The sequence below is a fragment of the Castor canadensis genome, chromosome 2 (assembly GCF_047511655.1).
Source record: "Castor canadensis chromosome 2, mCasCan1.hap1v2, whole genome shotgun sequence".
NCBI lineage: Eukaryota > Metazoa > Chordata > Mammalia > Rodentia > Castoridae > Castor > Castor canadensis.
In genome coordinates this window covers 57326381-57341464 of record NC_133387.1, presented here as the reverse complement: position 1 = coordinate 57341464, position 15084 = coordinate 57326381, and the positions used below count along the sequence as shown (strand labels likewise).

The 15084-nt window shown below is 34.3% G+C and overlaps 1 protein-coding gene across 2 annotated transcripts in view; it reads right to left on the bottom strand.

Moving 5' to 3' along the window:
- The window catches only part of Sema3d (semaphorin 3D), a 193403-nt gene that overhangs the window by 17849 nt on the left and 160470 nt on the right, over nucleotides 1-15084 (bottom strand). For both annotated transcript variants that reach the window (XM_074064862.1, XM_074064861.1), the window contains 4 exons: nucleotides 7996-8218; nucleotides 5744-5832; nucleotides 3727-3768; nucleotides 479-636 (listed from right to left, as the gene is read on the bottom strand). In XM_074064862.1, coding sequence (XP_073920963.1) covers nucleotides 479-636; nucleotides 3727-3768; nucleotides 5744-5832; nucleotides 7996-8218 — 512 coding nt within the window. The remainder of the gene's footprint in view (nucleotides 1-478; nucleotides 637-3726; nucleotides 3769-5743; nucleotides 5833-7995; nucleotides 8219-15084) is intronic.

Sequence of the window (15084 nt, the reverse complement as noted above, 5' to 3'; positions counted from 1 at the left end):
CTGTGTGATACCTAGAATTTTGAATTTGACAGATCAATAAAATTTTTAAAAAATAAGTTTGATATGCTAGTGAAACTAACACATGCTCACTTTTTAGATTTTGTTATTTGTTGTTAAGGACCTAAAAAATAAAACAAATAATGGTATGCACCATTTGCTAACATTTTATCTGAGGAAAATATGCTTTGAATAATAGTGCAGCTATAATCTATATATAAAAGCAATGAGCATAACATATTTAGGTAGCACCAGGTATATTGATAAAATAAGTAAGTTATCAGAGCTTTTTTAAAGTTCTGCACTCTAGAATTTTAGAACATCCATCCTCCTTCAAATGCAATAACATTTTAATTGTAATATTTCTTCCACAGACCAAGTTTTCTACATATCTCTTTAACTGAAACCAGAAGACAAGGCATTCTTGTGAGAAAATCATCTTGTAAGAAGAGGCTTCCTGGTAAGACCACGTGCCTCTTACCTTTTGGAAGTGGGTGCGTATCGAGAGCAGGCATTTCCATCCCAGGCACAGTAGGGGTCTCTGGCAAGACAGCAGTCTGCACAAGCTTTCCCGTAAGTGTCACATCTGTGTAAGGAGAGCTGAACCAATCCATCTTGGGAACCAACGTACAATTGTTGCTGCAAGTCAGGCAAAACAAATGAATTAGAAGCATCTTCAGACTAGTCTTAAGAAATTCCCTTTCTTGAATACCACATAATAACTCTGTCCCCTAAGTGAGAAACATAAGAAAGAGTGAAATAGGCCAATCACTTCTACCCTGGTAGGACTCTTGGGTTTGAAGATGTTGATTCTGAAAGGGACAGTATTCTAAAAGCTACAGTATGGTTGGCAGTAATTTAAGAAGGGCACAAACCCAGCTGCTGACTTAGGAATTAAGATGTCAAATTTTTTCTCAATCGGATAAAATGTACTTTGGTAGATTATATAAAGCACATATACTGGAAACAAAACTGATAGTCTTCCTGTGGCATAACTCTTTACTTGAGAAATGACCTAAAAGAGATTTATGAAACGGGCTTCTGTTTTTAACTAGCTATTTCATTTGCTAATGAAATGCTGATGCCTGAAAGAGATCCCTGTAAGAATGAGAGTAGGTATTTGCTACTATTATGAAAAAAGTTCAAGGCAGGCTTGAGAGAAGCCCTTCACAAATGAAAGGTTTCAAGGATACTGAAAATCCCTGTAAATAAAATTACATTTCAGAAATTATTCCTTAAGTTCATGCACTACCTATAATATGTATTCATTTGTGTGTCTCTGGTAGTGGTTGCAGAGGGGAGGCATAACACAAGTGAATAAGCCTCAGTCTATCTACAAAGACTTCATTCTAAACTCTAGTGGGCAATTCCACAGTGTAAATAAAGGAAAATACCCTTAAAAATATTTATTAGGATAAGTACCATATATGTACTCAACCTACAGAAATCTGTCTTTACCTTCATTGCCATTAAACTCTCAGTTAAGACAGTAAATGCACTGTTTACTATCTGTTTTACTTCATTCTCTATAACATTTGAGATTAGTGACTATACCTCTCCACTTTTCCTGTTCTCCCTCTTTATTTCTACTTAAGACATTCGTCTTTTCATGACTCTTTTCTTTGAATTAAATGCTGATTTCTTCTTTACTATTATTATTTATTTATCATTTTAATGGTGAAAGGTCTCAGAGCTATCTTGAAAGCAATGGAATTATGAGCATAAAGATTCTGTTTAATCTACTCTACCTGACCTACCCTTGGTAAGAAGCACAGTCAAGCATCCATTCACTCAAGATAGAAATCTGGGAGTTGTTCCAGGAATGGGGGAAAAGACAAATAAAGGAGAATGATGGGAGAGGGGGTGAATTCAACTATGATATATTGAAAGAACTTTTGTAAATGTCACAATGTACGACCAGTACAACAATAATATGATAATAATAGTTAAAAAAAAGAAATCTGGGAGTTGACTTAGAGGCTTTTTTTCTTTCACTTTCAATCTGTCTGTGTCATTTCAATCTCTTATAAAAAACTTTAATCTATTTCCTCCTCTCTCTTCCCACATACTTTGTTTTGGTCCTTATCATTTTTTACTGGATTATTTGAAAGGCTCTTAACTATTCTGCTGATTTCAGGCTTCTTTTCCTGCAAACCCCACCTCTGAGAAGGACACAATCCATCTTCCACACTGTCAAACCAGACAGATCATTCTTACAAAAAAAAAAAAAATCTAAGGCTAGGGCTGGAGCTCAGTGGTAGAGCTCTTGACTAGCATGTGCTAAGGTCCTCGTTTCAATCCTGAGCACTGAAAAAACAAAACAAGAAAACTTTTCATGACACCTCTTTCTTAAAATCTTTAAAGGTTTTCATTGTCCTTAAAATAAGTTGTTAAACATCTGAGGAGGACATAAGGATGTGCCTTATTTTATTGTCATTTGCCTGTCCAGGTTCATTTCTAACCTTCTGTTCTCTAGAAATCACATGTGTCCTTTGCCTAAGTGTACCCAAACTTACTACAAAAAAGCTGTGGTGTCTTATTCTTCACATCTTTGCAAATGTATTTCCCCTTCACTTCTCATCCCCTTTTTAATTTATCTGATTAATTACAACATCCTTCATGGCTCTGTTTCTAGCTAACTTTCTCTACTCTTTCTGTTATGTATTTCCATCATTACTTCAAAATTTTTAGTATGCTTCTTTTCCTCTCAGCTCTACCATGAACTTCTAGAAGTGAATACTTAAGTCATTCATTCATCTCTGCACCATTAAAGCACAGTACTTGCTTCAAGATATGAATGCCGAGGTCTGTGGCATGACTCATTTGCTAGAGTTCTTGTCTAGCAAGCATGAGTCCCAAGTCCAAGCCTCAATATCACCCCCCAAAAATGTTGAATGAATGAACAAATTAATGGAAAAGACCTGAAGAAGAAACTTACTGAGTTTTTTTCTCTAATAATTACTCTGTCATACTAGGCAGAATAGATTCAGACAATTTTAACAATGCCTTGGTGGTGAACATATATTACTGTATTCTTTTAAAACTTGAGGGTGTACATAGAAATGGAAATGCAAGTCTTAATCTCTTAAATCAGTTGGGATTTGAAGTATTATACCAGGAAACTATGAAATCACATTATACATTATCATCATTATATTAGTTATCACTTTCTTTACATTTACTGTTGTAAGTTAAAAGCATGCAGAATTGCATTTAAAATCACGCACAAAAAGCCAAAGAACCTGTTTTTCTCACTTATGATACATCACATCTATAATCCTAGCACTCAAGAAGCTGAGGTAGAGCGAGGGTCATGAGTTAGAGACTAACCTGGGTTACATAGTGAGTATGAATGTGACTGGCTGATAGAGTGCTTGTCTAGCATGTGTACTGTCCTGGGTTCAATCGCAAGCACCTTAAAAATAAATCTAAATTCACAACAAACAAAGGAGAGTTTTCTAACTTTCCCGTTGAAGAAATTGATTTTGAGAGTTAGATACTGAGTAGTGTGCTGAAGGTTGACTGTTGGGGTATTTGCCAACGCAGTCCATATTCTAACTCCAAGGCCTCCAAATTTAAAACCCTTTTAAATAGTTAGGATTGGTATCTTGCATATAATTCTATGACTTAGAAGGACACCATTATGAGAACAGAAACTGGCCCAATTTTTAAAAGCAAACACCTATTTATTATTTTGATGTTAATTTTTACACAAATCTTAGGAAATACCTGCTTCAGGGATAACTCCATGTTCAAGATGGTTGTGGGGTGCTGAAAATAGAAGTTACACATCAATAAGGAAAATCAGTAACAGGCATTGGTATTAACCAGTATGCTGTTTTATCTTATACAAAAGATTACTGAAGTAAATGTCCATGCTCTATTACAGAGTAGAGAAAAGGATATTATTCTACCTTAATACAAATGATGAAAATAGCTATCTTAAAATTATCTTATTAGAGAAAAACTACCAACCTCCATGAGGAAACACTCTGTATTGAAAATTGTTCCCACTTACTGACAAGTTTTCTCCTTGTTCTAATTCTGCTTATCTTAACTGCTTCCATATAATTCCAACTAGTGTTGACAAGAACATCTCCATAATTATTTATTACCTTTTTCTGCTCTTACTTAGATAGTGATTCAAAACCTTGTTTGAGTAGCAGAGTTTGGAAAGTTGTAGTGCTTCTGTGGATAACCATATTCTTTATAGAATGCTACAAGATATCAATGTACATGGTTTCATGATGTATGTAGTTTCATATGTAGAAAACATGGCTCCATGCATGCAAGGTAAATCTGAAGCATGACCATAAAAACTGCCAAATGAAAAAGAGCAGTATTTCTCTAAAAAATATTTCATCTATGTGTCATTTTCCTATGACTTATTCATTTCACACCAGTATTTAGTTAATTAACCCGCAGTAGCAGATGTCAAATTTTTAAAAATTCATAAAAGAAGAAATTTAAGGAGAAAATTCTATATAACTTTCTTGTTCTTAGTTTTTAAAAATGGCCAAATTCACTAAATTACATATATCAGTTATGTGCAGTTTTTTAAAAAATTATGAATTCTACCATAATAAAACTTTTTTTAAAAAAGCAAGAGGCTGGGAATGTAGCTCAGTGGTGGAACATTTGCCTAGCATAAAAAAGGCCCTGGGTTCCATCCCTATTCAGCACTACAAAAAAAAAAAAAAAAGAAGGAGAAACAAAAGGAGAAAAAAATATGGCCATTGTTTAATCGTAACAGTTAAGCCACCAATTCCTCTTGACCACTGTCTTACAATTGAATGACACCTGTTCTAATGTACTTACGTGTGTTAAGAGCACTTTGTTTAAGCCTCTAGTTTCATCCTTGTGTTTGACACCACTTTTCCCTCAGGAACCTCCCAAGATTTTGTTTTGGTTAAGGCCAGATAGTAGGTCTTGTTCTAGTTAACTTCTTGACCACTATCATTATCACAATATAAACAGGATCCTGTAGAATCCGGCATGTTAATTAATTTGAGCCTGTCACTGTGGAGGTCTCTACTCTCTTTGAAGGCAATAGATGTTTACCTGGAAACCGTTTTCAAAAAACTGCCTCAACAAAAAAGTAGATGTTATAAAAAATATAGCATATTTTCAAAAAGCTTTTCTAAGAAGTGTTATTTAATTCCTAATATTATTTTGGGAAACAATTTTAAATTAAATTTCATTGAGGTTCTATGAATGACATAATTCAAATTTATTGTTAAAAACCAAAGACATTTCCAGAATCTGGGGAACTTTCCTTCCAGATATGCTAACTCTTTTTGAAGGTGAGAGTCATTTAGCATACAAATCACCCCAACCCCTTTTTGTGAATTTCCTTACAGAGAAGCAGGGACACATGCTTTATTATGCTCTTCCAGTGTTCTCAAATTCAATTGGGGAAGGATTGCAAAGTCAAATTTATAAAGCAGAAAAGCATCTGGATAGTAAAGGAGACCCCAGGCTTTCATTTTATGTGGCAATTTGCCTGAGTGTATGCTTAGAGAATGTAGTAATGAGAGCCAATCCTAGGCGCTCTCAAGTCAGTGAGAGAAGAAGGTGAGTCCCATTCTTAAAAACTGTTTCCAATGCTTAGGGAAAAGAATAATAAGGAAAGTAATTTCAAAGAGTTGTCTAGGAAAAGTAAGGATGTATTAGACAAGTGTGCCCTCTAACAAGGACTACACAGTCTCACTATCTCTCCTAGAACTCTCTCTGTACTAAAACTTACCTTGAATACCTGTAACTCCTCTAGTACAACCTCTTCCATGTTCCACTTCTCCTTTGAAATGCTGACAACTTTTAGGACTGTTCCAATGTCTGAAAAAGATAGAGAATTCATAATCCTGCTGTTTCTATTTCAATAGTTAGTTGCAAGCATATTCCTAGAAATCTTTGTATCGTCTCCCTCACTTACTGTTTTTTAAGAAATCTGTTTACATGAAGCATGTAGGAAATGAAGCTTGATGTATATGATTTTTGTTGATCTAGAACGTTATGGCTTTTAGCTAGTAGTATAGGTATTTATAAAGAGAATATTAAAAGCTACATACTCAGGGTATATGCACAATAAAAAATATGTATCTGACATATATTGATTGAAATAATATAGGTGAAACAAATTTGGGGTCTTATTTTTAAGCATTAAAATTTATTAAAATAATGAATTGACTATATTTAGCCATGCAAAATGCTTATTCAATCCTTATATTCAATTCACCATAAATCACTTACCTAATCTATGTGGGGTAAAACAGAAATCGATGATTAGAAATTATATCTTAAGTTCATCAACTTATAGCTCAGGTTCAAAAGGTGGCATACTAAATACTTTGTAATTAATTTATTCAAAATAGATGTCTTTGAGCACTGCATTTGGAGTATAAGGACATAGTAAGGTTCAGATAAGCACAAAATAACCTGAATTACTTTATTTTTCAATGACTCTAGGATGTTTGAAACATATTAAATATACATTTCTAAATGACAAGTTGACTATTTTAGCATCACCATAATGTTCTCAGTAAAAGTTAGGTAGTACCACCTAGTGGCTGAATAACTTTTATGATAGTGAACTGTTAAAGACCTAGAAATGAATTTTGGCTGGATAATGCAAATTAAATGCAAAACTCATGAGAATTATGAAGATTCATTACTTAAAGTTCTGACCCTTAAATAGCCATCTTTGTAATCTTGTGAAGTTCCTTATTTATCTTGCCATGTGTAACACAATCAGGTTTGACAACTAATTGAAGACTGATTTATCTCACACAAGCTTCACAGTAAACCTAAGTTCTGCAAAACTGTTGTGTGACTTGAAAGTAGAATAATTTTAAAATTGTCTTACATTCTTAAAAACCAAAATGTCTTTCTAAAAAACCCACTAATTTCTACTTCTTTTTGAAATGTTCAGTCCATTAGGTGACACCAGTTATCTAGGTTGCAATGTTTTGTTTAAATGGTGCATACAATCTTTACTGCCACTAGAATCCACACTAGAAAAGTATTATGAATCTGGTGAATTTATATATATATATATATAAAACAGAATATATATATATATATATATATTCTTTTTCTTTTTTGGGGGGGTACTGGGGCTTGAATTCAGGGCCTTCAATCTGAGCCACTCAACCAGCCTAATTTTTTGTGATAGGGTTTTTCAAGGTAGGGTTTCGTGAACTATTTGCCTGGGTTAACTTCAAACTGTGATCCTCCTGTTCTCTGCCGCCTGAGTAGCTAGGATTATAGGTGTGAGCCACCAGTGCCCGACCTATTTTGTTTTTTTGAGAAAGGGCCTCATATAGAGCAAATTGGCCTCAAAAATCACAATTCCTCCTGCCTCAGCCTCCAGAGTGCGGGGATTACAGGTGTATACCACCACATCAACATCTAGGTAAAACATAAATTAATCATTTTATAATTACAAAGTAGGCAGAAAAAATTAATAGGTTTCAATAGCAAGAATCCATAAAATTCATTTTTATCAATTAAATTCAAGTACAGGAACAATAATCTACAAGAAGTTTTATTTAACTGTCTTTACAAAGTACTGCTTAATGTTTTTGAAAAGCTATATTAAGTCAACTAAGTCAGTGATTCTCAAAATCAGGTGAAGGGAACTTTGGGGTAGAGCTTATCAAATACCCTATAGAGAGAGAATGGTGGAATTTGACAAAAACACTGCTTAGCTTTACTTTAATTTTAGTACACAGTCATTCAACAAATATGTACTGAACATTTAATCTACAGAAAACCAATTATAGTCCCAGTAAACACGTGTATTTTGAAATGTCCAATAGTATGAGAGATATTTATGATTATCAATTAAGAGTCTTTCTTAATTGTAAGAAACACTGACAAAGTATTAGCTAATAATTGTTCACTTTGATTTGGACCAATCAATATTTTTGAAATTTTTGTTTTCTTTATCGAATAATGAAACATTCCTTTAAGAGAAAGCATAGTCTAGCTTGAACTCACCTGTTCCAAGAAACATTACATCATACTGGCCATCTTCTGCGATGACGTGGTCCACCACTATCTGTGTCAGTCTGTAATCCACATTGATTCGCTTGAAGGTTGGTCCTCCCGCCACGGGGTACACGGCCTTGTACATCACTGGGTGCCGTTTTATGAAACTGATGACATCGTCAGGAAAGTCTCGGGTGGACTTAATCAATGGGTCATAGGTTTTGCTTGGACACTGAAAAGAAATGGGACAGGAGTAAAAACATTGCTTATGCACCTGAGAAATTTACAATTAATTACAATAAAGTTTTTAAGTCATGTGGGTAATACCAAAAACTAGACAACAGAGTCCACGGAATCGACATGCATGTAAATAAATGCAGTGTATCTCCAATATAAATACTGATTTTCTCACTCAAAATATTTGAAATTACATATTTTTCTCTGTATTTCCTAAAGTTTCCCTGAAATATTTTCTTACAGTTACTGTTTCTTATAAAGATTTCTAATGAAGACATTTGAAATTTAAGTTGAAATTCTTGTTAAAAAGCTGATATGTAAACATGAGAATGTATGAGAAAACATTGTCAATTACCTTTGAGTAAATTAAGATTTCAGTTTTCTTGAAACTATGTTGATTAAAAATAAAATGGAACAAATCAGCAGGTGACAAAAATTACTTTCAAAAGTTTTAATAGTATGAAATTGTAATTATGTAATTTTATAATAACTGGTGTGAAAATTGACTGTGAAGAATTCAATAGCTGTACCCCTACAGGATCCATGAAGAAAACCACTGGGAATTTTTTATTTCTGTCTAAAATTTCATCCTCTGTCAACCAAATAAATAGTTGGCAAAACCTGCCCCCTGGTGGTCAAAATTAAAAGTTCAAATAAGAACAAATGTATTTGATGTGCCTTTGTCTACAAATAAAGAAGGAATCACTTTACAACTTGACTTTTTTTTTTTTTCAGGAAATATATCCTCTCTGATACCCTAAATCTCATTTATGTTTTAAAATATCTTAACCTAGGAAGCTATTTCATATAAAACAATACTCTCATCACATTGGAATTCTTAATGGACTAATAAATTCTTTTGGAGTGGAAAACTATAGTTAACTAATGCAGATATATAGAAGAGAATGAGTGACACTAGAGAAAGTTACCAATAAAATGTTTCCCTTATCTTTTTGATGATTTGGAAAAGAGTGTCCACTAAACTGAGCTAAGTACTAATTAGAATCATGTCAGTGCTCCAAAATCAACTATACTTCTCAAAGTACTCAAGTAGGTCATTCTTAGGGCATTAAAGATCCTGAAGTTAGTGATAATATATGACCTGGACTCCAATTTTATACTAATAGAATCATAATTTCTCATGTATAAGAATTATCAAAGAAGTTGCACTAAAAAATAAATCCCTTAAAGATTTTTTTAAATTAATTTAAGAGTATATATCTTTCACAAAAATCTTGTAAATCTGCCATTTAAGAAATGTATCATTTCTTGATATCTATTTATTTGACCCAGGACTGGATCAAACAGTTTGGAAATGTCCTACCTCATTAGCCATTTGGTATTTATTTAGCAAATCCTTAAAGGGATACCGGTTTAAAGAATGAAATCTATACATTCAGTCATTGTTTCTACCACTTCAGCAAGTGGAATCTGTCAACTTGATAATGGAAGGAACCCTATGATAAGTAGATTAAGCAGAGACTCCAAATCGATATGGAGCTCAGATAATACAAAGCTCTTGCCGAATTACAGGCTGCATGTTTGAGGCTCAGTAGAACTCCATTCATTGCAGGCTTGTATCTTAGAATGCCTGTGGTTCAATCTGGTTACTCTGTCATTAAAAATTAAAGCAAAAGCAAGATTGTGCCTGCATTACATTTTTAAAAGGGTCCTCAATCCTACTTAAGAAAAAATGTCTTTTGAATAGAGCTGTAGTTATGCAGAAGCCAGAATTTCCAAAGAAATAGTATTATGACATTCTAGCCACAATTTTCATATCAAGTTTTAAAACAATTGGATATTTTAATATAAGAAAGTATAGTCAAAAGAACATTTGCAAAGAAATAAATATGACAATTTTCCTCATTGTTCACCTCTGACAAAAAGGTGTAGCAATAAAAACCTAAGAAAAAAGAAGAAAAGGAAAACCTGGTTTCTATTGACTATTATAGAATGATCTTTGAAAATACATTTTTCCTCATGGCATGCTGCCAGTGTTTGGATAAGATCCTTATCCTCTCTGTTGCTACGAGTGATCTCTCAGGTCCACATCACTATGCTTGTACAAATGAAAGTGATTTGGGAGAGTTACTCCCTGAGGTTCAAGATAGGACACTATGGACCAAATATTGCTATTTTAATACATTCAATCCAGTGGAATTTTTACTTTGATATCATATAGTTGAGCGGAACACAGATCTAAAAATAACTGAGGTGCTGAACAATGTATTCAGGTAAGGGTAAAGTAAGAATAAAAAAATCTTATAATGAAAAAATAAAAATTATAAAGACATGCTATATCTAAAATAAAAGTCATACTCATTTATTTTTCTTCAAAAACTTCTAGAAAAAAATTTCTTTTGCAGCTATTATATTCCAGGTATTAACAGTCTCTTGAGGTTTTCTGGGTATGTACATCCCTCTAGTTTCTACTTATGAACACATTCCACCTGAATATTCCATAGGGTGTCTTTCATTTCCTTCTGCAGGTTTCTGACATTGGTTGACCTTCAGTCATGTTAGCTATTGTGAATGTAGGAATTGATTCAGGCAACTTATCTGTGTTTCTGCCGAGTGTCTTGAAAAACTCTTAGGCAATTTAACATTTGAGGAGAGAAAAAAAGAACACAAAGCTATTAGCCAAACTTTAAAATGTTAGTATCTTGTTGGAAACACTAATACCATCACAAGAATTGATGAGAGAAGGAGACTTGCCTAGGCAAACCCTGGATGAAAGGGTAAACCCCACAGCAACAAGCGTTTGTTCAGCGCTTGCCTCCATGAAGGCCTGCCACAGCTGGCTAGGTGTGATCCCGTACGCTTGGCAGACCGTGTGTTTGTGTAGGCCCTTCAGGAGTGCAGTGGGAAGCAATGGATAAGAAGAGAAGAAAAATGGTTTTTATCCAACGCAAGAACTTTGCCCTCTTGGCAAGGCACCAGACAGCTGTTAGAAGTTTTCTCCCCTTACTGCTGCAGGCTGTTCTCTACAGGCTGCAGGGCCCTTTCAAACAAATCACAGGAATGAGCAGTGGAAGGGAGGACCCTGTACCAGGAACCCCTGAATCAAGCTTTCATTTTCAGCAAACATGGAGAAATAAACAGAATATTTTATGAAAGATATGTAAAGTAAGCTTTGTTTTTATTTTTAATGAAAATGTAATAAATGCTACCCATCTCCCTGATTATCTAAGTGCCAGCCTATAGCAGATATAGGCAAGGAAATATCCTGTATTAGATATCAGAGATGGAAAGGTCTTTCTCTCTCTCTCACTTTCTCACTTTTTCTCTTTCTTAAGATTTTCTTTCTCTTATAGGAATTTCTATGCCAAAGAAATAAAAACATTATTGAACACAGTAAGTAGCTTGGGATTTGGACAACCCCATTTTAAAAACTAATGTTGCCTTTATAGAAAAACACCTGAAAGACAGTTGGAAAGGATAATTCATTTTGGAAATGATCTGCCTCTCAGTGTCCTAGAGAAACACAGCCTACATCTAGGTACGAGGGAGTGGTAATGATGTCTCCTCATACACCTTCAGTGTAATCAATTTTGGGTACATGGAGTCAGGATGCTCAGATTCTACTCCTGTCTCTGCTTCTCTCTTCTAGAACTAAAATCTTAGAAGGAAAGGAATTAAGAGAAATGGCCATTAATTTAGAGAGGTGGTGACAAAGTAACAGTTTGTTATCCAATAAAGTAGATGGCAACAAATATTAGAGAGAAATTAAACTGAAGTCATTGTGATAGAGAGGCATGAGTGAACCAGTCATGCATAAAACATGATTCCCCTATTTTAAAAAATATAGAGATTTTAAATTAATTAGGAAAGGTCTAGTTCAATCATTAACAATAATACACTGTTAATCATAGTCTTCAGGTGCACAAATGAGACAATGTGATAAATCTTCCACCATACTCCATACTTATTAGTCTGCTATTTTTATCACAGTCTAACACTATACAAATTAAGGGGAAGTTTTATCAGGCATGGAGGCAGGTGCCTGTAATTCCAGTGACCCAGGAGGCAGAGATTGGGAGGATCATAGTTTGAGGCAAGTCCAGCCAAAAAACTTAGCAAGACCCCCCGCCCTCAACCAACAAAGCTTGGCAAGGTGGTGCACACCTGTCATTCTCACCTACACAGGAGATGTAATGAGAAGGATCATGGTCCAGGCCACCTGGGCAAAAACATGGGACCCTATTAGAAAAATTAACTAAAACTAAAAGGCTGGGGCCATGACTCAGTGGTAGAGGACCATGAGTTCTAACCTCAGTGCCACCAAAAAAGAAAAAAAAAAAGAAATTTTACATACTATTTTTGAATTATGTATTATTCTTTGTCCATTTATACTTACATTTGAAAGATAAGCATCTGTTTTCTATAGCATAAAGGACAGCACAATTATGATCTATCTTCTCATAATTTTAGAGTTTCATTAATTTAATAAACACATGAAATTTTAGGAGCCACCAGTTCAATTTTAGGAGTGTATAATGGAGCTATACTAATAGATAAGGTGGAATCTAAGCTCTCAGAGACAATGGTGCCCAAAGAGCTTTGAAATTGTGGGCTCTATGTTCACCTCAATCTCCAGCTGTTGTGAACATAAACCAATGTAAAGTTTGGAATTTGTCTACAAAAATTCTAATTCTATTTGAGGTATCATTACAAATACATCTGATCTGCTTTATAGCTGGAGATACAGAATGTTGACTCTCTATTGTTATTTATGATCTGATACCTCCAGGATTCTCTTTTCTGAAGCAAGCTCACAAACAGATTTCAGAGATGCCTCAGTGAGGCCCCAATACATTAAACTATAAAAGATCTTTCTAGAACATGTAGATATGCCAGGCCCCAGGGCTGGTCCATGGAAAATAAACATGGAAGGATGGACTTTCCAGTGGACCTGAAATCAAAGAGCCTCATGATTTGTCAATGTTTATATGATTTTAAAAAGTCTAACTGGGCATGGTGGTACTCAGGAGGCTGAGGTAGGAGGCCCAAGGCCAGCCTGAGCTACATAGAAAGCTTCAGGACAGCAGGCGTTGTATAGAAAGACCATGTCTCATGAACAAAACAAGGAAAGTCTAAAAATTTGGTAGGAAATACATAAGAACTTTTAAGCTTACCTACACTCACATTCCAAGTTTGGTAAATTTAATCTCATAAGCAGAAAAGAAAGACAGTAAGAGCTCTACTAAAAACAAAGGGAAAATTAGCCATTTTGAACTTACTTACCTATTTTGTGGTAGTGGAGTAGAACTCAGGGCTTCAAGCTTGCTAGGCAGGCACTGTACCACTTGAGCCATGCCTAGCCCTTTTCATGTTGGTTATTTTTAAGATAGAGTCTAGCTTTATGCCCAGGCTACAATCCTCCTATTGGTACTCTACATAGCTGGTCTGACAGGCATGTGCCATCATACCCAGTCATTGGATAAGATGGGGTCTCATGAACATTTTGCCAAAGCTGTCCCCAAACTACAATCTTCCTGATTTCTGCCTCTCAAGTAGCTAGGATTATAAGAGTGACTATTGCATGCAGTGAACCTTTAGTCCTTATTTTTGATGTTGTCGTGAGCTCAACCCATGTGAAGAGTTGTGAATGGCAGGACTTTTTGTTTAAACTATGATTTGAAATGATGTACATAGGGACATATTGATATTTTACATTTGGTAATAGTTAAAATTGCTTAGCATTGTTTTTGTGGTCGACTATTAAATAAAACATTGATTAATATGTCTTTTGGAAAAAGGATTTTTAATTTCACAAAGATTTGAATTCCTAAAGTAGAATTAGAAAGGGGAAATATTATTCAGAGAATATTTGAGATGTAACAAGTTGTACAGAACATTTTTACTGTTCTTTATTAATCAAATTTTATAAGACTTTTTAATCAAGTTTCATCGATCCAGTTTTTACAGAACATTTTAATATTTATTTCTTCTTTTTATCTCACTAAGATAACACATTATACTCAGAAATAAAACATAGAAGGGATATAAGCAGGAAAAGAGAGATGGCTGAGTGATTTTGATATTTCATGTGGCTTAGTGCTTCTTTCCACCTAAAAAGATTAAGCCAAAGAAAAACCAACTAAAGCCCATACCCCAATGGGGTAAACAGTTTGAGTTGAAAACTAGCATTTATTCTAGGTGTTTAGGAGAAGGGGTAGAAGAGGCAGAGCTGGCAGGGGAAGTGGTCTTTAGACACAGTGTCCAGGGTGCCTTTTACCATGTCATGGAATTCCTTGAAGGGTGGCTCTGTTTCAAATTCTTGGACCAAGAAATTCACAGAATTATTACTCTATTTGTACCATGTAAAAAAATCTATAGAAAGAAGTAACTGACTTTACTGTTGTTTAAGCTCTTAATAAGAATTATAATGTTTATCATTCACCAGTGCCCATATAGTAAAAAAGTTATAAAATTAATGACATTAACAATTACCACCTTCTTTTACTCCATACCTAGAAACGGAAGGTTAGTTGGAATAATTATGTGTTTCTATACTTAAAAGTAAAGCTAAAAAAACTTAACAGTAGAAGCAACAGCCTTTTAAAAGAAACTGGAATTAAATAATGAATTGTTATTTTGATAAAATTAGACATTTAGAAATCATCAAAAATATAGCAAGATGTTTCAAGAGTCTTGAAACATATGTTTCATGAAGAATTTGAACTTAAAGAGCAAAGAGTTTATTCTTACCTTTTGGTAAAATTCACTATTGAGTAAACGTTGAGCAGTGTTTTATTTTGAGTCTTTGGACAAATATTAAAAATTCCTTGTCAACACAGACTAAAATTATAGAATGAAACTGGTTTATTTGCTAAAACTGAAGTAAAGTTTTTCTAGTAA